We start from the raw sequence: 25,621 nt of genomic DNA, 5'->3' as shown, positions 1-25,621 counted from the left end.
TAACGTAGGCTAAAATAATTAAAACTTGTACAGTACAGAGCTATTCAGCGGGCAAAATGTCTTTTAATTACGATTAAACAGATATATTTATGACATTTGTATGACAGTTAAGTTTTAGTATTCGCCATCTTAAAAATATTGATCATTTTTTTTACAAAACCGAATACCATGTTTCAACTCAAATGATACCTGTTGAAAGTTGCAGTTGCAAGAAAAGTCTTCATTACAAGACATTCTCTAACAAAATGTAAAAATGTGAATTGTCATACTAAATCTTATAATAAACGTCAACTCTGTCGTATCATTTTGTAAAATACATATTTTATTTGATAAATAAATGTTAGATTTTTAATGTGTCTTTGACATTAAATGTGGAATTTTGTGTCTACATGTTCAAGCATTAAACTTCCATTTAAAAAAATTTTGAGTGAAAGCGTTGACATATTTGTATTCCACCGGGTCGTTTTAGTTACACTTTCGCAAATTTTTGTGGTACTCAATATTCCAGTTAGTTATAATTGTTTTTCAAATTATATATGCAAGTTACAAACACCAAATAAAACGAAACAATAATAAGCGTGTCAATATGTATATCGCTTTTTATTTCCGACTGAAAATTATTGAAAAATAAACCGACACCTTTTTTGTTTGGGTTTGAATACCAAATAATAGATTCGACGCAGTTTTGTTTCCAACAAATGTCGTTTCTTATTAAACAAAATTCAGATATAATTGTATTAGAAGACGTGAGGGACTTTTCATTATCCCACATGTACAGACTCAATCAAACCGAGTCTGTAATTTTCATGTTAATTTGCTGATTTTGGTGCTTCCGATGGATCACTTTTTTCCGGATATGCATTCATCCAAACAGCAGGCGTCAAGTGCCATGTGGAAGCTGTTAAAAGTTGTCCTGTACTTCACTTCAGTGTTGTTATATTTTTGTTATACGTTTTTATACTTTTTATTAACGTTCAACAAGTTGCTTGGTTAATTGATAAAAAGCATAAAAATGTTTGCTACTTACTGTTGATAATTCAGCATCCTACAAACAACACTTGCTGACAGCGCATCAAACTCATCATCACATACTGTTCCCCAAGACCCATCATGCCATACTTCCAGTCTTCCTTCATATTGAGTAGATCCATTAACCAATCTTACTTCAAAAATAAATGAATATTTTAAACCTATGAGAATTTCAGTCATCAGATAGGTAAGTTTGATCCAGCGTTTTTTTTCATATTTCATTTTCTTCAAGTTTGTGTAAGCTGCTATATGGTTTTAGTAAAATGATTTGATTTTATTTGAACCTAGTTGTTACTGTATAATATAATGCAACAAAAGTATGTTTTTATAAACTACAATATAATCATATTTTATTCCTAATATATGCATGTAAATATACAGAAACACAAATTCATTACAAATAGCAAAAGGGTTTGATTCAAGTTTTTACAGGTCTAGCGATCGGCCCTCCCCTGAAAATTATTGTATTAATCAACATTGATGTCATTTATATGAAAATTGTAACTCGTATATATAAAGCGACAGAAAGAAAGAAAATCAAGACAGGTTAATATTAAATGGATAAAACCAATCTAATAAGTAAATAAAACAGAATCAAAAAATGTATATTTGTGTATATATATATATATATAATAACGATAAGACATTGTATTTTGTCAAATGATTCACAAAGTTAATAAATGTCAATAAGCTGATAAACCGTAGAATGACCGGGAAAAACCGGACTGTAATGGATAGAGTGAATTATTTGATTGTAAAATTTGATGATTATATATGTGTTTGAACATTATCCTTTCCATTACTTTACATACTCAGCTAATCAATGGGAAAGGTATTTTGTTTGATGGTGAATTTTGATGGTTACCTTTTTTAAAAAGTAGCATTAACTTTGCACATTCTACGTATTTGAAAAAATACATTCACATGGAGCGATCTATTAAACAATAAAGTTAAAGAGTAGCATATGCTTTACGAGTTTCATTTGCTAGTAATAGTTTATGACTTATTTTATCACGCCGACTGCTTTAATTAATGGCAATGATGGAAGTGTGTCAAAAACTTCCTGAGTATCTACGCTACAACCTTGTTAATTGTATTATTTTTATTTAGTAACAAATTCCGGAAGCTGAATAATTGAAACGGAAGTAAAATATTCTTTTCAAGTGCCTTTTCAGAATCAATTGTGTAATGTTTGCCATTATTATTTTCATCAAGGATAAGGGATTGCATTGACCTATCGCATTAGTGATTTCTTTAACTACTAATTTGACTGTTTTCTAAAGAGTATTCTATTTTTTTTAAATGTAGATTCTTTAGCGTGAGTTTTTAAGTTGAAAACTTTATCACAGAGACGTTTAAAGGCATTCCAATCTTTTAAATAATTGGTTCTAATAGCATTTGCCGTTTTCGATCACGTTGCCTTAATGTTCTGTGGATTTCTGAGTCTCACCAGGACAGTACTTGTATTTTTGGCCGTATTGTTACTAAACGAGTTGGAAAATAATCTTAAGCTAGGTCTAAGAGTAGTGCTGTAAAAGATTCACAAGCCTTGTGAACTGAATCATTATGTGTAGATGACCAGTCTGTTGACTGTATAAGATTATTCAAACGTTGAAAATCTCTACGATTATAAATCCAAACGCGTCTTTTATATGTATAAAATGATTTATAAATATGTTTGATAAAAACGTAGGTTCCATAGGGGTCTCTTATTTATCGCGGTGTATGAAATATACCAGTATGACGTGGATATTATTGGAAATAGCTATGAATTCTGTTAAAGTTGATGAATTTTCGGTTACAGGAGTGGGTCGGTATTTAAATTATAAAGATCGTTTAATAGTAAAATAGCTTTGAATAAGTTACTATTAAGTTCAGTTGTTTCTTGTTTACAACACTTACTGAATTTTTTATCACATTGTTCAATAGCTTTTTCCATGCACACATTAAATTTATTTCAAAATTCTACAAAGTAACAGATTAGTTGGGTCGCCTATAAATACTTAAATAGTGCATATAAGGTATTTAGAATGCTTATTTCTTTATTCAATCCATATTGATTCCTGTAAAATACCTTCTGGTTCTGATTCACGTTTGGATATAAGTTGGTCAGAAACATAATCTAAGATTCCGTCAGAGTGGCATGTAACGTCTTTGCGATAAGCCATAGAACGATTCTAAGAAAACTTTTTTTTAAGCAAAATGTCAAGATGTGTTTCAGTAAAACATGATATATAAAACTCGAGTCAATTGTTTTAGATGTAACTAAGTTTATTTCTTATACTTCTTATGTTTTGACTATATATATTGCTAGACAGTTGTCGTCATTCTCGACGGGACCTTGGTTTTCAAATTTATCTTTTAAAACAAAAGCGATAGCATTAGTCGAAAAATAGATATTATTTACACCTATAATTTCTAATGTCAGTAGAGAGCTTACAAATTGTTGCAAGAGAAAATATAAAAATAGAAATTTACTATATTCTTACATGTTATACTAATAAACCAATCGCCATCCGCCATGCTTCTACACAATTACCCATAAAGCACGAGGAAACGAAATTCAAAAATCATGACCTTTGACGATTGTTTTTTTTTTACAAAAGAAAAACAACTACGAACAAATTGAAACAATCCCGTTATCAAAACAACATCACCAATACTTGATCCGAACAAACCCCATATTGTCAGAATAAAAATATAAAAAAAGTCAAACACTAACATTTCTAGTCAGATTAGGAAAGAAGAAGACAATGTGTTGATTATATTTTATATTAAATTAGATTTTGAATCAAAACTAAAATTGATCAAGAAAACACGTGCAATTACTATGATGGATAAAGGGTATTCATATATTTGCAAACCAGATGAAGTGTTTGTATGTGGATCAAAATTGATTTAACAGAGAGAAATAAAATAAAAATGTGACATATTCATAACGTTTTAAACATTTCAATGTTATATAACACAATATCATGTTACTGGTAAAACACATCAAAAAGATAAAGAACAATCGATGAGAACTTCTTGTATGGCAAAGACAAAGTTATGAATATCTTAACTTTACCTTACAGATATTTCAGAAGTTCTTTCCCTTTAATTGCAGTAGTTTATATGTAACAAAAAATTATAAGATACGTATAATATAATACCTAATACTTCTACTTTAAATTTGGTTTAATTCTTTCTAGAAAGTGTATAATTATTATGTTTTATAAACTTTAGTGGAGACGAAATTTTTTCCGATCAGCTAGAATTGATGGTCTCCGCCTACTCAATTGTGGACTTGAACTCAACCAGGGCACAACCTGGGGCTTAAAAGCTCCAATTAAGTGTACCCGCAATTTAACGCCGACCAGGCAGTGCCTGGTGCATTCCTGACCCTCGAGTTTCATATTTAAATCGGGAGCCAGAAATACCCCGACTTCACAAAAAGGCAAATGTGCTGAATGATACACGGTTATAATGTCATGTATGTATGTTTAGAAGTTTACAAACAGTAACGGTATATAGTGAGTAATTCACAATGCTATCTAAGACCGTTATACATAATACATAGCGTAAATATAGATATACTACCAATTATTGCTATCATAGATATGTAAACAATTTTGAACACGGAAATGTATATTGTGTTTAATTGAAAAGGAACCAATGGATGTATACTGGATGATGGATATACAAGATGAATTGGTGATATGTATATCATTTTTGGCCGGGTTGCACTGGTGCAAACCCGGGTTATAGTATGGTGAATGTTGGGCGGCGGGCGAGCGTCCGGGCGGGCGGCGGGCGGGCGGGGAAAAAACTTTCGTAACAGTTTTCTCAGCAACTACTTATCACAGCCTCTTGATATTTGAAATACAGCATTGACACATGGTCCCATACCGTGGGATTCGATTTCAGGTTTGTCGCTCATCCACTTCCTGTTTATCTACTTAGTTAAATTAGTTAGATTTTTCGACATTAATGGTCAATGCTAGGAAATTTTCGTAACAGTTTTCTCAGCAACTACTTATCACAGCCTCTTGATATTTGGCCTACAGCATTGACACATGGTCCCATACCGTGGGATTGGATTTCAGATCTGTTTCTCATCCATTTCCTGTTTATCCACTTAGTTAAATTAGTTAGATTTTTAAAAATTATTGGTCAATGGTAGGAAATTTTCGTAACAGTTTTCTCAGCAACTACTTACCACAGCCTCTTGATATTTGGCATACAGCATTGACACATGGTCCCATACTGTGGGATTCGATTTCAGGTCTGCCGCTCATCCACTTCCTGTTTATTCACTTAGTTAATTTAGTTAGATTTTTCGACATTAATGGTCAATGCTAGGAAATTTTCGTAACAGATTTCTCAGCAACTACTTATCACAGTCTCTTGATATTTGGCATACAGCATTGACACATTGTCCCATACCGTGGGATTCGATTTCAGGTCTGTCGCTTATTCACTTCCTGTTTATCCACTTAGTTAAATTAGTTAGATTTTTTGACATTAATGGTCAATGGTAGGAAATTTTCGTAACAGTTTTCTCAGCAACTACTTATCACAGCCTCTTGATATTTGGCATACAGCATTGACACATGGTCCCATACTGTGGAATTCGATTTCAAGTATGCAGCTCATCCACTTCCTGTTCACATTAATGGTCAATGGTAGGAAATCTTCGTAACATTTTTCTCAGAAACTACTAATCACAGCCTCTTGATATTTGGAATACAGCATTGACACATGGTCCCATACTGTGGGATTCGATTTTAGGTGTGTAGCTAATCCACTTCCTGTTTACCTACTGAATTAAATTTTCGACATTAATGGGTCAATGGACATTTTTTTTTTCGTAACATCACAGCCTCATGATATTTGGTGTACAAATGCAACCCGGCCTTTTCTGTCTTTGACCCATTTTTATTAATAGTGTTCAGGATATAAAAATAGTTTGTTTGTGACTCTTATACATGATTTTAATATACATGATTAAATGTATAAATAGGGCAAAAACAAGCATTGGGGTACAGTACATATATTATTGTATCATAGTTTGGGGACCTTTCTGTTCAAAAAGTGTCAGAATTAAATCGTGTACATATCCATGCACAGTGCGGTAACTGGAGTGCAGGTATCAGTTACCCGCACTCCAGATAATGCCCGTTGATTGGCTCATTTTTGCTGGGGTTTACTTATTGTGACGGCAGAGAAAGGGAAAGCGGCAGAAATATCATATTCAAATGCTCGTTCATTGGTTACTTTTTTCTGGGGTTTCATATTGTGACAAAAGGGAACGTGTTTTTATGTTTGACTATAATACAAAAGAGAAAGAACACCAAAACACTCGGCAATCTGATTTGTACGAGGGGGCCTCGTGTTTCGGTGCTCTTTCTATTACTTATCAGATAATCTAAATGGGAAAGTGTTTTTTATATTTGTTTAAAGTAATGGAAGGGAAATAACCTTGAGAATGAAGAGATTAGGAAGAATAAGATATGATTCCCTTGTATAATGTTCACACAAAGTTTTTATTCTTTTTATTTTAAAGAGGAATTTTAATAGTCTATTTAAGGTCTATGATCTTGCAATACACTGTTGTTATTTCCTGGCTGATCTGTGACAAGGCTACTTCTAATCAAAGTCAAAGAACTGCTGAGCATCTGGTCTGATGAGTCCGGTTGGAGATTATCGATATCTCCCATTTTGTCTGATGGAGTGAACTTTATCTTGGGGTTTAACTTTATAAAAAAAATACGGCCATCGGAGGTCCAGAATCTATCTACATGTTTGTCTCTCCTTGCCATTTCTAATTGTTGCACTATGAACTGCATTTTCGTGGTATGCTCAGTTAAAGCTAAACAAGTTAGCAATAAAGCAATTTACCGTATACCTCCGAAAGAAATAGCTCTATCATATATACCAGGCGTGAAAATAAATAATTGTACAAGTTTAGAACCTAACTATTTACAGCATATTTTGATTTTATCTAATACCTGTAGAACAAAATAAAACAACATCCACGACAACTAAATGCAAGTTACTTAAAACTTAGATACCTTACAAGAAAAATGATTTTGTAATTGTTTTTTAAAGAAAGTATTACCTGGTGCACATGACATGCTAACATCGTCATTGTGATCACAACTATGTTTCCTCCAGCCTAGATGCGGGCATTCAGATAAGCTTGTTTCGGTTCCCTTACAATTAATATCGTCTATATATATTTGTAAAGATCCAGCGCCGAAGTACGCAGCCCCAAATACGAAAATATTAGATCTAAAAAGTAATTTTTCGCATCAAATTTATAATCTATTGTTATATGCAATACATTTATTCTTCGAATTGTTTTGCATTTCAAGTTAATGTATACATTTCGTTTCGATTTCAGTTTTAACTCTTAAATTAAATATCATATTTTGCTTGTAGAAAAAAGTTGGTTAGTTAAAGTGATAAACACATCTTATTCTTTGTTTACTTACCTCGGATAATGAAGCATCTTACAAACAACATTTGCCGACAGCGTATCAAAGCCATCATCGCATACTGTTCCCCAAGACCCATCATGCCATACCTCTAGTCTCCCTTCATATTGATTCGACCCGTTGACCAATCGAACTTCAAGAGGATCGTCAATATTATATAACAAAGGTATTTATAAGAGTACGGTCATTTTTTCATCTTTCTTTTTTCTATAATTTTATGTGGCAGATCAAATTTTTTATTGCAACCCAATGTTAAGCGGATAATAAGATTAACCTCAATCATGTTTTATAAACGAAAACTACTGTCACAAACAAATAAACAAATGAAAATACTGATATATAGAAAAACAAACTTAAATGTTCCATATTCCTACGCATTTGTTAACTTAAAGGAGCAATTTCTATCGAAATTATCGTTAATGATAGCGGTATGCGCAAACAAACGAATCACTTACTACAGAGCATGAACATTTTTGCAAATTGTCTAAAGCAAGTGCATGTTTACAATTGACTTCACAACTATGCTCGTTTATTTTCGACTGTTATTACATATTTATTGAAATTACCTTCGTGAATTGCTCATCGCGAAAGCAAATTGAACGAAATTGTATAGTTGTTAGAAAGTTCTAGGAAATGTTTTATTTTAATCCTCAAAACATGTTTAACTGGTTAGACTAAACAGTAATATTAACTTAAATATTGCGGGGCTCTAAATTTCGTTTGGCTAGCCAGTTTAAATCGTATTTCATATTTACAGACATGTATAATTAAGGGATAGAAATCAGTATGTAATGAAATATGTTAACAAAATTTATGAACTGTAGAATTATATTGTTTCCATAATATTATGGCTAAAAAAGTTGTAACATATAAGGAATATAACGTAAAAAGAATAAAATGTTCCGCAACAAAATATTGTGCTGTTATTTTAATAATTATTTTAACCGTTTGACAATGATTTTATGCATGTATCATCGGCTCTTTATGAATATAATAACTTCATTATTTCATACAAGTATATTTAAGTATACATATTCAGTACTTCAACATTTTTTTTGCAGCAGATATATAGCTTTATATACTTTAAACATCTTTCCCTCTCTTTAGAATATTCAATAAACAAAGTGTGTATTTCAGAAAAAAATCTTAACAGCCAAAGATTACCTGGTGTACATGAAATGCCAACATCGTCATTGTGACCACAATTATGTTTTCCCCAGCCTTTATGTTGACATTGAGATAAGATTGTTTCAGTTCCTGTACATTTGACATCGTCTAACTGAATTGGTAGTGATCCAGCGCCGAAGTATGCGGACTTGAACACCAAAGCATTCGTCCTGAAATAAAAATTTTTATGGCTGGGAATCAAAACTGTGTCGTTTCCATCACTTTATAAACAAACCGCCGCTTTATAAAAAGGGTATATTTTTGTTGAATATATTTTCTGTAGGAAATGTTAATTATTGTGATATTCTTATAAACACGCATCTAATATTCATCTAATTTATTGTATGTTACTTGAAATTTATTTTTTCTTTGAACAAAAACAAACAAATACAAAACAAACAAGACACAAAATAATATATGGAAAATTTGGTCAATAAAGAATTTTGGCACATTTCGTAGCTCCGATTAAAGGCAAAACGTCAATTACAATAGACCCTTTCATTTAAGACCGTATTCAAGTTGTTGCCCTTGGATGACGTCATTGGGGGATACGGTGTACAATGCCGATACGATTAAGTATAAAAATAGAGGGATATAAAGATCTTAAACCTTTCTCTTTTAAGATTGACAGATTGAAATTGCCAAAATTTTGTGTAATTAGTAATTAAATAAGATATTACATAAAAATGATGGTGAAATGAATAAATATGTTTACTTATATAATATGGTTAACGATTTGTTTTAATTGTAGACCATATTGCTGGGTAACTGATCATGATCTTACTATTTTCGTTAGATTCTTAATAATGAAAATTTTACCAGGCAGTTAAATCGTACTAACTTGCTAATACCAGAGATATAAATAATGTATCTAGGTTTCTGCTAATATAAAATGCCCAAAGGTATTTTGAGTTTCAAAATTGTAAGGATTCTGTAGTTTCGAAAAAAACGGCTGCGTAATAATTAATTGCAAGATACTGGTTTATTAAAAAATAATTTGATTTAAGCATTACGGGAAGCACAAAGAAAGAAAGCAATATAAACCTATGTAATTTAAAAAAAAAATGTAAAGGCATAAAAAATAAAAATTCTTTTGAATGTACAGGACTGTATACTATTTGTGTCGGCAAAAATGCACTCTCAAAAATCGTACATCACACCAATATTATTTAAGCTGGTAAAATAATATTTTCAACTTGATACTTTTTAATTCATACTTTGCTTATCAAATATTTTAAAAAGCACCACAAAAAACAACAAAAACAATTCGTTATTAACTGAATTATAATTTTACGTCTTTTTGACTGTGCCAGTTGGTAGGACTGTGGATCGAGTATCAAATCAGTAAGGCATGACCAATAAACACCGTAGGGAACGTGTTACAGTATCGCGTTTTTCGGTTACAGTATAGAATTTTCAAGATGGAGGATTATTTGTTGGGAGGACAGGTAGGTGATTTTTATTCCGGTCCATTCTACCAGTAGTTTAGTTTCTAAAAGATGTTTTTTTGCTTTGCTTGTAAGGAACAGAAATCGGTATCTAGTCATATATTTCTTTAGACCCTACACCGCAGATTTATCGCTTTATTGTCTCAATAAAATGCAGATTTGACAGTTTGAAAATTTGAATCGAGAGACCAACGCATTTTTCTGCAATTTCGACATTATTTAAGCATGCCTAGATAAAGTAAATCTACAAAACGTTAGTCCTTTATGTTTAGAAACGTTTATAAAAGTAAATGACCAGTTGAATCTATTTTCCTGTTCGTTAAATGCGTTTGAAAAAATAAACAATGTTACAGTATAGAGCGAGGTAATTTGTGCAAAGTTACAGCATAGACCTAGCGATTTATATCCGATTTTGTTACAGTTTATACCCAGATTTCGGTTACAGTTTAGACTTCGATATTTTCTATATATACTAGGTAAAATGTATGAATGTTACATAGACTTTTAAATCTCTGTGAGCTTATTGGCCCTATGGCTATTCGTCCATATGTCGTACATATGTGTGTGCAATCTCATCCGTTCAGTAACTGTGATGAAATTTACATGACTTTCTACCAATTAAGTTGTTCAAATGGTTTCGGTTGCAATCGGGGATAAGAAAACCCAAAACATAGATTTTGAAAAAAGGCAGTGTTTAAAGACCCTTCTCATGTCGAACCAAAAGTATTCAAATCAACTCATGATCATGGCGTCATTTCGAATGCTTCTTTGTTGAAGTTACGATTATTTAATCATTATTAAATTAAAAGTCGTTTTTCTTTATTTCAGACATCCTGTATAGCAGTTTTCAATTTTCTGAAAAAGAAAATAATATTGAAAGTTAAAGAGTATAAATTAAGGTCAGACAATTACAATATTTTCTCTAGTGAGTCTGATGGAGGTACATAATAGTGGCAGAGTCGGGATAAGGCCGTCGACTTCAAATCATCTTTCATTTACTGCTGTAGTTGAAATCCAATCATGACTTTAGATTCTTTGTATGTGAGGACTATCAAGGTAATTTACGGAAGGTCGGTGGTTCTAGTCAGGTGCCCGCTCGTGTCTTTAATGTTTCACAAAGGGTAGCTGAGGTCTTTCTTTACACTAAAGCAGAAATGTTTTCACATGACTTCAGTGTCGTTGAAACTTAAAATCCAAGAGAGCCAAACGTAACAAAATAGAGTTAAACAGAATCCCTAAAGAAATACCAACACAACAAAATTGAAAATAAAATTTAAGGTTGCAGTATCGCTCACTTAAATACTGTTTAATAATTCTTAGGGTATTTCCTGCCTGTTAATTGTGTCTTTTGACAGCTTATCTATGGTATACGGGCTTCATGACCTCCGATCCCCTGTCAAAATTTCATTTTGTTTAGTTTCTCGCGTAGGGCACACGTAATTTTTAACCTGAGGGGGGGGGGGGGGTAATATGCCGCTTTTCACAGAATGGCAATAACGTGTCACATTGAATGTTCCATGATAACCGCCAAATGAACACATCCACAGATGTTAAAAAAATCTTAAATGTACCAGTTCATGTGTAATGTGAATTCTGCTGAAGGCCGGTGCTAGGGGGCGTGGACGGTAGCTTGCAGTTACAACTACCGTCCATGAAACAGGTTTTAATCAAAACTGAGGCCTGCAACATTTTCATGTTTTCCGTGTTGGACTTCTGTTAAGGATTATTTTTTTCTCTATTTCATTACTTATTGGCATTATTATAATGTGTAAGGATATCAAGCAATAATCTTTCTTCTCTCAATACAATTCGATAAAAGTTACTGTTGTTGTCGTGAAAACAGTCCTTACTTAGGACATTACTATTCTGCAAAAAGTCTCAATCTGTAACTTAAAGTAAGAAAAATAGCAAACTATAACTTTTCTGCTGAAGAAAAAAAGTAATACAACCTTTCAATAATGTATTAAATAGAAAGGTATGAGTTATTTCATAAAAATAATGGATATACGAACTTTGTTTGAAATTTGGCAAGTATCTAAACTGTAACAGAAATCTGGGTATAAACTGTAACAAAATTGGATGAAAGTCGCTAGGTCTATGCTGTAACCCTTCAAAATTAACCTCGCTCTATACTGTAACATTGTTTATTTTTTCAAACGCATTTAACGAACAGGAAAATAGATTCAACTTGTCATTTACTTTTATAAACGTTTCTAAACATAAAGGACTAACGTTTTGTAGATTTACTTTATCTAGGCATGCTTAAATAATGTCGGAATGGGAGAAAAATGCGTTGGTCTCTCGATTCAAATTTTTCAACCGTCAAATCTACACATTTATGAGACAATATAGAAATAAATCTGCGGTGCAGGGTCTGAAGAAATATATGACTATATACCGGATTCTGTTCCTTACAAGCAAAGCACAAAAACATCTTTTAGAAACTGAACTACTATTATAGTATGGACCTGAATAAAAATCACCTACCTCTCTTCCAATAAATAATCCTCCATCTTGAAAATTCTATACTGTAACCGAAAAACGCGATACTGTAACACGTTCCCTACGGTGATAAAGTCCCAAGGATGATCTATAACAAGATTCGGACCATAAATATTTTGACAACTAACAAAAGTGACGTAATCTGATGTAATGTTATAACTCTAAAAATGCACCCTGATGATTTATGATATCACAGCCAAGTGCCGCTTGTATATATATACGACATATGTACCCTTTTAATAAATAAGTTACGGCCCAGTGGCGCTTATATATACACATCTACTTATCTATGAAATAAGTTGCTGAGAAAAGGTCTTTAAAGAATGGATTTTTAATATCCAAATTATCTTACTATCGTCTGTTGCGAATCTAAAATTATAAAAGTCAATGCCACATGGTTTTCGTTCTTTCCGGAATATTTATAAAATTATTTCCTTCACTGACCAGTTCTTTGAAATATTTTTTATACGGCGTAATGAAAAAGAATCAGTAAGTATTGACATAATGCATTCTATTATTGTTTTATTAAAGCTTAAAAACAATCATTAAAAGACATTGGCAATCTTATTTTCAACACGGATTTATATTACTAATGTAATATAAATCCGTGTTTTCAGGTTTGTCACAAATACGCCAGAATTTTCTAAATGACAGACAATAACACAGAAAACTAGAAAACGGCCATTTAAATTTATAATAGGCAATTTCGGTGTGTATAGGTGTTTGTAAAATATTAAAATTTGATTAAGTTACTAGCTTTTTATCCTGGCATTTGAGAAAATCTAGATCTATAAATAAAAATATTCACTTTGAAATTTCGCTGTTTCACTCCGTTGCGACACAGATTTATAAATATGTGGTAGCGAGAATTAATCTCAATCTTTGCTTTTGTATTTTTTTCTATTGTCTTGATATTGAATTTATATATGCATGCGTAAATTTTTACATGTTATAATCATAATTGAACGATCAGTATTTACGCATTTAACTTTTCAATAAGCTAACTTTCTATGCGGTATACATAGTTTTATCCCCCATTTACGTCACATCCGGTAAGGGAAGTAACTCTTCACTGACTGTTATCGCTTAAATGAAAGGGTCTATATAGACATGTTTACTTTAATTAATGTTTTAATGTTAATTACTCAATAAAAAGGACATAGAAACATTGACCACAACTTTATTTTGATTTCTTTATAAACTTGATAGCACCAAGGCTTTGTTCTAAAAAGGTACAAAAATAAACAAGTTAAAATAATGATATTTAGAACACCGGTCTTCCACTTCTAGATTTTACAAGCAAAACATTTAGATTATTTTCTTTGAAACACCAATGCTTTGCACACAGGGATTTTGCGTAAACCAATATTTCAAAATACTTCTCACTTACATGTTTATATACATTAGAGCAATGGAATCAAAGATTGCTCAGTACAAACATCAACTTTATACCTAAAGATTCATAAGGAACGTTTTTAAATTAGGCCTTATCTTGTTACAAATCTGAAGGTGTCAAATATCGAAACTTAAAATCGTATTGTCGGGAACACGGTATTAGTAAACAAGGAGGAAATACTGGACACTCATTATTGTTTTGCATTTTATTTTTCTATTTTTCGAATTGTGATCTAAACGGTGTCACGCTCTCAACAGATATTACTTGAAAATATATGGACTTGCACAAGATCAATATTTGTCATGCAACAGACCCACGGCATATAAATTTTGTCAGGAGAATGACTGCCTTGACGTTATTTAATCTACGGAAAGTCTTAGTTATAAAAACTAGAACGGATTTCAAAGATTTGGAGACTTGGCAGCACAGCCTAACTTAAAATTGAAATATTCTCAGTTGGAAAAACAAGCAAACACTAACTTTTTAGGTATCATGTACAGCCAAAATATAGAACTCTGATCACCATTTACACCCAAAACAAGCACACATCATTTATCAACCAATTATACAATATATCTTTTTGCATAGGATATTCAAGTTTTTTCTATAAATACATGATTTATTTTCATCGAGTGGTATGAAAATAAATATTTCATGAGTGGCGGTAGCCACGAGTGAAATATGGTAATTTTCATGCCACAAGATGAAAATAAATCATGTATTTATAGAAAAAACTTGAATTTTCTGTTTATTATGTACATTTTTCTCTTTTTTGCGATAAAATTTGAAAAACTTTCCCTTAAATTGTGTGTACTGGTAGAATTTAAAAGAAAGTAGTCCGGCAAGACACCAGTGAAAATACGGAAAATATGTTTCACTGCAGTGAAAAATAAATTTTTACAGTGAAAATACGGAAAATGAAAATATGCATTTTATTTCATCAATATTTCTCAATATTTCATTTATAAGTATATAATAAACGTCTTTATACAAAACAATACTAGACACCTGGCGAGCCGGAGCTCTAAGCAACTTATGATCAAACAAAACAATAAACTTGCCACAAAAAGACGGACCCAAAATGTATTTTCCTACAAATCTGAGATACAGTATAAACCACAAACATTCAACCAACAATATTAACTTCACAAAATCAAATCAGCATCAGGAAACAACTTAAACTAAAACACCCAATATTTATAGATATCCTCAAAAACAAAGCATCAACTAATATAATCTTGACAAGACAATATCACTCCATACAACTCAACCAAAATCAACCAAATATTTACCAAACAGGAAGGAAGGAAGTCAGACAGTCAGTCAGTCAGTCAATATGTTATTCCCTGCGGTCTGGAGACCGCAGGGTATTGGTACGCGTTTAACTTTTGAGACATGGAGGAGCACATGACCTGTTTTCGGTACATGGAGGATCATGTGATCTGTAAACCGTATATGATTTGTTAATTGACCTTTTCGAAAACCCAGTTAAATACCGTTTGCCGGTACGTTACGGATTTACCTGTAGGGAATTAGTCCGAATTATACCTATTGAGAACAAAAAACTATTACGTGATATTTCTAATTTTCTATAATTATTTCACCGTTTAAGGCGGAAAAACTTGAATGCTGTGTTTGAAAATTATCAATGTTTCTTTAATATCTATCTCAAATTTTACAAACAATAAATTGTTTAAACTGAAAATCTACAAAATTCAAATATTCGTAGTGGCATCTGCTATAATAAATCGTAAACTTGAGTGTTTACTTTATTTATTTTTTGCTCTGAATTATTCATAAAATGGTAGGTTCTTAAAAAGAAATTATTGTTTTATGTTCGATTCAACGGTCACCAGTCTTCTATATTGATTGATTATTGTCAACTATCTTCCTGATACAAACGTTTATTTATCCCCCCCCCCCAAATAATGTTGAAAATAGTTAAATGAAATATCTTTATATCATTAAAATGTTCACCGCAGGAAACCATTTTACTTGGTATCATAGTGACACGTGTATGACAGTTTACAAATAACGAAATTGAATAATTTAACATAACACCCTGCCCATTGGACCAATAAGTCACCTGAAACATATATACATTATAAATAGTCCACATGAAATTATTATACTGTACACATCATCAATATTGCAGGATAAATAGTAGTGTATGCTACAATCAATGCATTGTGTATTCGTAAAAAACCATTCGCCACTTTGATATAAGATTGTGAATTGATAATTTGAACAACAAATTCAGGTTATGAACGAAACAGTTAAATAATTAGTGAATGGAAAATAATTCTAATCAAAATTATCTGGCAAACTTTCGCAAATTATTCTCTGATAACTTTCAGATAAGTATTACTTCCATTTTTCAAACAATATTTTCGTTTTATATAAATCAAAATGTAACGATAAAACTGAGAAACGTGTGTATATATATGTCATTTATACAGAAAAAAATACTGTTCATCACCACATATGCTGCTTTTCAAGGTGACAGCGTATGTTAACTATACGATGGATACAGGCACAGCTTAGATTCCTGACGTTCTAATTATTATTTTACATTTACACGTGTGTGACATCGAAAATATACATTTCTTTTAAGAATCAAACAAATCATTTGTCCATGTATTTTAATTTTTATCGTTAGCCTCTTTATTAGATTTGCTTAAAACAAACACAGTTGTCTTGCATAAAGTGATAAAAAAGCATTTAATTGTATATTACTTACTGTTCATAATCTAGCATCCTACATACAACAGTTGCTGACATCACATCAAACCCATCATCGCATACTGTTCCCCAAGTCCCATCATGCCATACTTCTAGTCTCCCTTCATATTGATTCGATCCGTTAACCAATCGAACTTCAAGAAAAATATCAATATCTTATAACTATAATATATATTATAATCATATATAACAACCAAAATTCTCAATTTTTCCGTTAAAAAAAAAGCAAAACGTGTTTTGATGTGTCCTTTTGTTTTTATTAACATTGAAGTCATGTCAATTTATTTTATGATCCTCTTGATGATATTATGAAAACTGTATATCATAGTTCTTTTTATAAATATGCTATATATTACACGTCGAAGTGAGAAATTTACAATTGTTCACGTGCGAAAGCTCAAGCGAAAATGAGATTTTTTTTTACTTTGACGTATGATTATAGCATATTCATGAAAATCAAGACATTTTTTTTTTCATTTCTATGCCTTATAATTTAAATAAGAACAATTATAGATTGTTTACATTGAAGCGCGGGAAAAAACACACGTAAATATGATGACGTCAGACGTTCAACGGCTACACAAACGCAATGTAAACATAACCTTACATAACATAACATAATTTTTTTTAACATTACATAAATTTTATTTAGCATGTATAGTGTAAAGTGTTACAAGTTACAATTAGCCGAGAAGTATTGCTAACGAGTACGAACAAATGTTATGATATATGTAACAAAGTTTGCATAAGAAATACTTATACATGTAAGAAACAAATGTACTTAAACAAAGAAGAAAAAATATTTGTTAAGTTGCCGAGAAGTATTGTTGACAAATATAAACAAAGGTTACGACATAATTGCATAAAATACTTATACATGTACACAGTAGAACGAGATTTGTCCACGTGCCGAGAATTATTGGTGACAAGTATAAACATAAATACACGTTAATATGTAAGAAACTAAGTAGAAAGATATTTGTTAACGTTATATTATATCGATATCCACAAATCAAACGGCAATTATAATATTTCTAAGATGACATAACCGTTGTATATGTACTAATCATTTGTTGTCGTAGTTATCTCCCATTTACTAGTAATCATAAGGAAAAAGTATGTTATCGGATATTAAAATCTAAAGTTATGTTCTTTCTTAAATTGCGTAGTTCAGATAACTTGCCAGATTATTAATTGTTTTGATATTTGTGCTTGTCATTAGTGTTTCGAATTTCTGCATCAAGGCCATCTACAAAAATATGGTTTAAAAAACTTTCTACGTAAATTGTAATATTTCGGGCATATTAATAAGAAATGATATTCTGTCTCTACTAAATTTAATGAACAATTTCGACATTTTCTGTTTTCTCTTGGAATATTATCGTGCCTTCCTTTTTCTATTTCGAGATTATGAGCTGAATTTGGTTAAAATAATCCTGTGGCTATCTTTGTTTATAACGCTTAAATATTTTTCGCACTGAAATTTGTGTTTAAAATGGCTATAAGACAAAAGTCTGTTAGAATTATTAATACTTGAATACCAATTTTGTTTGTAGATATCTAAAATTCTTTGTTTTATGACACATACATTTATAATTAATTTATCTTGTTGTAGCCAAACGTAAGACATTCCTATTTGGTGCAGTATATTTTTTATTTGATAAGCCCAGTTTTTTCTCTGTATGATAGCTCATTATCTGCATCTTCTTTTAGCATGTTATACATTGTTTTAAGAATTGAGTTATCAGGTGACTTAAGTACTTTAATCCAGTATTTGAACATTATGATTTTACGGTATATTGCCATTGGATATCTCCCTATTTCTCCATATAATGCATCTAGATTGTTGATTTAGGACACAAATGATCTTTCGAATAAATTTACAATGTACGTGTTCTATATTTTTACAATCATTGTATCCAAACACTTCTGCGCTATAATTTAAGACAATCAAACTAATGTATCAAACAGTTTACATTTATCTTGAATCTTTAGATCAAGTTGGTTAAATACTGTAAAAAGGTTATGCAGAGAAAATGATGAATGTTGAGCAAGCTGCTTTTGTGTCCGATTCCAATGTCCATTTTTAAAGAAATAAACGCCAAAATATTTAAAGCTTTTAACGATTTCTAAGGTCTGACCGTTGAAAATGAAGTTAAACGTTGAATGTCTACCTTGTTCAAATATCATTATTTTAGTTTTAGATGTGTTAACTTTTAGATTCCATGTTTGGCAGTATAAATTCAAATCATTTATTATTGATTGTAATGCATTGGGTGTATTGGCAAAAAGATCTGTATCATCAGCAAAAAGTAGCATAAATAATTTTAATTCATGTACGGTGAAAATTCCATCAATGTTACAATAAATGTTATGAATTATGTCATTTACGAAAAATATTAATAAAAGACTTGAACTTGGGTCACCTTGTTTTGCACCTATGTTTGAGATGAAGTTTGGTGATATCTCTTTTTTTAACCTTACCGCTGATTTTACGATGCTGTACATGCTTTCAATTGCTTTTACAAATTTTGAACTAACAATTTCCTGGATTAGTTTTTGAAAGATAAACGAACGTTGTAATTTATCAAAGCATTTTTCAAAGTCTACAAAGGCTACGTGTAATTTATTTTTATCAGAAGAGTTTTTACTATATTGAGTGATGTATAAATATGCAATCTGTAGTTGATTTTCCTTTTTGGAATCCGTATTGATTATCTATTATAGTTTTATGTTTTATAGTCCATGATGTTAGGCGATTAAGTAATACCTGTGAATCTATTATAGCAATAATGTTTATCAAAGTTATACCCCTATAATTTTTTGGCATCTTCCGGGTCACCTCCCTTATGTATAGGAACAATAATTCCTGATCCCCACTCACTGGGATATTCTCCGGTATGAAATATCCTGTTAAAAAGTCTTAGAATAAAATCAGACGTTTCATTAAAAGAAATTTTATATATTTTCGATATAAGTGTATCTATTCCACTTATTTTATTATCGTTTTGTGAAAATACTGCTTTATGTAATCCTGACGTACTGATTTCTTTATCTAAATCTTTATCCATTATTATTTTGCGGCGTTACTATTAACATGTTTAAAGATTAATTAATTTTTGGATTATTGAGACATTTACATAAAAGCCGGAAAAATAAAGTCTGATGTATATTTACAAATTTACGATATCATAAAAATTAAAAACTACACCAAAACATAGTTCGATAGAACATCATCATCCAAACTGCGGGTGATATACTGTCTTATATTGATTGTTTTACACGATGTAAAACCAGTATTTCAATAGTTAGCATGAAATTTTACTGTATATTCATCACACTTACAACGCACAGGAGTGTGATAAAGCCATTTGATAAAAACGTAATGTCAAATAAATCGATCGATCGATTTATCGGGTATTTAACACCGGTTTGGACTGCATGATAATAAAGGAAGACCATCTTATTTTTCATGAATTATTTAATCAATTTTTCAACACTTTAAACTAGCGTGTAACACTGTATTGTATTGTGTTTAAATCAGTGTTCGATAAATATTCATACCTAAACCATGTCAGTTTAAAAGGGCATCAATAGCGCCTTTATGAATGAGATGCATACTTAGGATGACATTATTAAGAAATTTACAATTTGGCATAGATCTTGCTTACATAACTTACATCAACTGGTATGGAAAAAAATGTGCGTAAGTGAAAGTGAGATGTCAATGAAACATGATATGAAAAGAAAACATAATAATTGATAATACCCTTTTTATATAACAAGTGTTATGATTGTAGATTTTCGAGAAAATAATCGGATGAGGTTTTAAGGTTTACCTTTGTTTTCTTTCACTATTTTGCCCAGTATATCCACCATGTCTCCAGTCTTCACTACACTTTGATTTACTGTGATTATATCTGATGAAATCCATTGAACGCTTTTATTCACTTCTTTTATGCTATCTAACCGTTCATTTACTTCCATAATTATTTCATTTTTAAATGTAGAGATATTGTTAGAAACTGTCCTGATGAAAGTTGCAGTGCCATTTTGTATATCATCCATAAATTCGTTTATTTCATTCGTGCGTTTGATTTGCTTGGCATCAATATATTGGATGAATTTTTCTATTGTATTGTTAATTGTGACTTTAAATGTTTCAATGATGTCCCTATGTTCCATAATTTTTTCATTCATGTTTGTAACTATTTTTCTCGTTTCATGTTTCTCTGACATTAATGTCTTCTTCATAACTGCACCGATGTCCATGTGGAGTCCTGTGTGTTTGCCCTTAGTTCCGGTAACTGTTTCATTAAATTTCACATTTAAATCTCTCATGTTTTCTTCTAACTTTGCCAAACGAGCTACAATAAAAAGATAATGCTTTTGCTAATACATTCTATAACACCGAAATAAAACGTACAAAAATTGAGTTGAAATAGTAGTTTAATACATAACGCAAAAGTTAATGTGTTTTTGTTTTTACTTTAAGGAATTGTTTATAGTTGAGGCATATTATGAATAAAGACAAGCATTGTTTAAGATGAGGAGTTCAATTCATAATTCATAACTAATATGACGAAAAAATAAAGTTATATACGATTTATCAAATAAGAGTTAGTTATACCATTTGGAATCGTCTTAGTTTTCTCACATGATCTCAGTTTCGCTTCTACCCTACTAAGTCTCGCAGACTCCATTCGTTTCTCTATCAGAACTTGTTGCACTATTTCCTTTAATATTCCGACTTCCTGGCAGTCACAAATTGTATCCCCTTCACCTTTTACAATTGTGATGGTAACAAACGAAATAACAATGTACAAAACGAACATTTTGATTTTAATATCATTAGACAGAATAAGATAACTTAAATATCGTCAATATTCCATAAATTAAAATTTTTTCTAAAACTTAATCACAACTTTTATCATACTGTATAAAACAAATTTTTTGCAACGTTACAGCTCTTACAATTATGACTCGATTCTGTTGATATTAGCATTCTACTTACATCGTTATGCATAATGAGATTAAGTGTGACTTGACATGGAAATGTAAAGAGTTTCTCGTAAGTGGCTAAGTTAATGCGTTCTATTTTAATAGAATGTTGTTTTCAAATTCTGTTCAAGACACATTATACCTCAGAAATCAATATTTGTTTTGTTATTTAGATATGACAAACAAGGGTTCAACAGTGTTTAATTATTAATTTAGAGCATGTTAGATGTTAGACATACTATGCTCATCCTTGAGTTAAATATTTTAAGCACAGAAATTTATTAAAATCTATTAAATTCTTACTGAATGTGTATAATTTAAATGCAAAGAATAGATAAACTATGTATGGGAAGCTGCGTTCCCTTATACAGGTCAAGTAGTGTTTCCATTCTTAAAAAAACTGCCAGTTTTTGTTAATGATCATATATATTCTGACCACCTGCAGTATGTAGATTTTAAACATAAGATATCTACTCTGTGTGAAGTCTCAATGTGTTTATTTTATATTTACAATTTTAAGATGCTGTGTAACAATTATCAATATTTTCTAATATCAAATCTGAGCATCTCAGTATATCTTAAATAACTGATGAAAGTAGCAATGAATGCGAACTAATGTGTCATAAAGGTAGTAAAATGTAAACAAAGTAGTACTTTGACTTCCATACAAAATACTAATTCACTATAATTATACCAATTACCAACATAGCTTTATTTGCAAAAGTTAGTCAATATTTGTTTGTTTGTTTTGGGTTTTACGTCACATCGACACAGTATAGGTCATATCGCGACGTTCCAGCTTTACTGGTGGAGGAAGACCTCAATTGCTTTTCCGTGCATTATTTCAGGCACGAACGGGCGCCTGAGTAGAACCACCGACGTTCCGTAAGCTAGCTGGATAGCTTCCTCACATGAAAGAATCCAAAGCCCCTGTCGGGATTCGAATCCACAGCGGTGAGGGGCAAGTGATTTGAAGTCAACGACCTTAACCACTCGGCCACGGACGCCCCAAGTTAGTCAATATATATGACAAATAAGTAGTTTTTTTAAAATTGTAACACGATACCAAAAATTGAAAGTTTTTGGAAAAAAATGGTAGTGTATCTGAGGTATAACGGGCCTTTAAGGCCAAACAAATATATGTGTGGTTCAGGTAACATGGGTGAAAAAGGGCAGGTAGGTATACTTCTTTTTTTTTCTCGGATTCAAGTGATTTATCCTACATAAAGACAACGTACAACAGACAGCGATTGACCACAATAGCTAACCATTGAGCACTGTGTGCTCATGTTAGTTAACAAGGCACTCTGAAGGACAGCTAAATCCCCTTCCGCAGTGAACATGAATGTTTATTTCTTGTCCGTTTGCAACCCATGACCTTAATATCGTGCCATACATATCATAAGCACATTGTCTTATGATGGTGATTATTTGTGCCAAGTTATCTAAAGTATTCCATAAAGTCAAAAAGTAATGGAGAACATATACTAGTATAGGCCTGAATGTAACACCTTTTATCATTTTTATTCAAACTTTCATAGCAGCTTTTCGGTCCTTTTTATTGTGAATATGATTAAGTACCCGTAAGAAATGTAAATTATTTTATAAAAAAAATAAAACTTCCCAACCTTTTCCATGTTGTCTGAAAATATACTAGTAACCTTGACCTTCGGGTAGCAACCTGGATGTTGAGCTCTGCAGACTGTGATCATTTGTGCCAAGTAATTTTAAAACCTTTGAATTGTCAATAAGTTATAGAGTGTACATGGAACATAGATGTTTTTAAATATGACCCTAACCTTCAGGGTTGTGATTTGATTATTGTGCTCTGCAAATAGTATCATAATGGTGATAATTTCTGCCAAGTTAATTTTTAAAAACATTGCAGCGGTTAAAATGTTATGGACAGACACAAAGTGTATACTTTCTAACATTTGGCCTGTAAAAGTGTGACCTTGACCTTGAGTGTAGCAGTCAATTATTGCACTCTGCACATTGTCTCATAATGATGATTACTCGTGCCAAGTTACATAAAAAAAATTCAGCGGTTTTAAAGCTATGAGGCGGACACGAAATGTAGACATTTTTCAGTACTTGACCTTTAAGTGCGACATTGACCTTGGGGGTAGCAACCCAATTATTGCACTTTGCACATTGTCTCATAATGGTGATCACTTGTGCCAAGCTATTTAAAAAAATAAAAGGTTTAAAGGTTATGGAAGGAACAAAAATTAAGACTTTTATACATTTGACCTTTAAGTGTGACCTTGACCGTAGGTTAGAAACCTACCTATGCGCTCGGCACATATGCTTATAATGGTAATCAATTGTGCCAAGTCATTTCTTAAAAATTTAAGCGGTTAAAAAGTAATGGTGCGGACACGAAATGTAGACTTTTTATTATGAAATAAAGACTTTTAACATTTGACGTTTAAGTGTGACCTTGACCTTTGGGGTATCAACCCAATTATTGCGCTCTGCACATCGTCTTATAATGGTAATCAATTGTGCCAAGTCATTTCTTAAATATCTAAGCGGTTAAAAAGTTATGAAGCGGACGCGAAATGTAGACGTTTATCTTATTATGAATGATGACTATTTAACATTTGACGTTTATGTGTGACCTTGACCTTGGGGGTAGCAACCCAATTATTGTGCTCTGCACATCGTCATATTATGGAAATCACTTGTGTCAAGTTACTTCAAAAGATTTTCAGCGCTTTAAAAGTTAAGGAGCGGATACGAAAGTGTTACGAAGACAGACTGACGGACTGACAGACAAAGGCCGTTCCTATAATCCTCCTTTCCGCTACGGGGAAGTGGATTAAAATACACCAACACGGAAATTTAATAATTGTAGTTTGAAGAATCCATTATAATTAAGCATAATAAGCATTACTTTTTATTAAGAACATGCAAATCCAAATTCTATTTTTTTTAATTAACCCAGGGAAGTTATGCATTTGACAAAAATCTTAAACGCTGTACCATAAAGAAGTGGCTGGTAAGATTTAAAGAGTTAAATCTTAGACCTTACATTATCATTTTGCTGTTTCCTTCATGATTCACTTCTCCCTTTAGAATATATATTAAATTTTATGAATATGTGAGGAACACATACTGACAAATAACTCTTTCTCACCTAATATATACAATAACTTAAGCAATTTAATTCAAAAATGCATTTAAAGTGTTATTACATATCTTTAAAACATAGCTTCCTTTGTTTTAAATCATAAAAAGCGGCATCGCAAAAATATATGACAAATGCACATTTGACTGTCTTCTGCTAAAAAATTCAAAATTTTAGTTGTTGATTGTAATTATATTAAATCAAACACCTTTTGATTTTTTTTACTTTTTTTAAACATCAGCAATTCCATGCGGCATCGTAAAATTTGTCATTGACCGCAAAAGTTACCGATGCCACATCTGTCATAAATAGATTCTACTGGTTATATAAAAATGCAAATTTTTTAATGAGTGCGAAAAAAAAATCAAACGTTTTGTTTATGATTGTAATAATAAAAAATGGCCGAAAAATTCTGTAGACGCAAAATCGTAGGGTCGTAACCAAACACATTTTTTTTTATTTTGGCCTAAAGGAAATACTCATCACAGTAGCAAAACATGTCCTTTATTGTTTTGCAATCATCATTTATTAAGTCATTAACGTAAAATGCTCACTGAGGTGAAATTATAACTAAATCCAAATATTTCAACGGGTTGACAAACAGGTAAACAGTTAATACTTTCGGTTTCTATAACCATTTTATCAGTATATAAATAATGTATTGTTTATTGTTATATCTGTAAATTTTAGCTGACTGTGGATAGCTGAAATTATTGGACTTTCA

The 25,621-nt window shown here is 31.5% G+C and overlaps 1 protein-coding gene across 1 annotated transcript in view; it reads right to left on the bottom strand.

Moving 5' to 3' along the window:
- The window catches only part of LOC132743113 (deleted in malignant brain tumors 1 protein-like), a gene marked incomplete at its 3' end in the record, with an annotated part of 31,090 nt that extends 9,323 nt beyond the window's left edge, over positions 1 to 21,767 (bottom strand). Inside the window, exons 1-7 of the mRNA XM_060731630.1 lie at positions 21,394 to 21,767; positions 20,603 to 21,130; positions 16,762 to 16,897; positions 8,673 to 8,845; positions 7,506 to 7,641; positions 7,130 to 7,302; positions 1,028 to 1,163 (exon numbers count right to left, since the gene is read on the bottom strand). Of these exons, the coding sequence (XP_060587613.1) occupies positions 1,028 to 1,163; positions 7,130 to 7,302; positions 7,506 to 7,641; positions 8,673 to 8,845; positions 16,762 to 16,897; positions 20,603 to 21,130; positions 21,394 to 21,598 (1,487 nt within the window). The remainder of the gene's footprint in view (positions 1 to 1,027; positions 1,164 to 7,129; positions 7,303 to 7,505; positions 7,642 to 8,672; positions 8,846 to 16,761; positions 16,898 to 20,602; positions 21,131 to 21,393) is intronic.
- Positions 21,768 to 25,621: the final 3,854 nt, after the last annotated feature.

The sequence above is a fragment of the Ruditapes philippinarum genome, unplaced genomic scaffold, assembly GCF_026571515.1.
Source record: "Ruditapes philippinarum isolate M1 unplaced genomic scaffold, ASM2657151v2 ctg981_1_1_1_1, whole genome shotgun sequence".
In the NCBI taxonomy this organism is placed as follows: Eukaryota; Metazoa; Mollusca; class Bivalvia; order Venerida; family Veneridae; genus Ruditapes; species Ruditapes philippinarum.
Note: the sequence above shows the minus strand (reverse complement) of the source record. Positions and strands in the feature narration are given on the sequence as shown.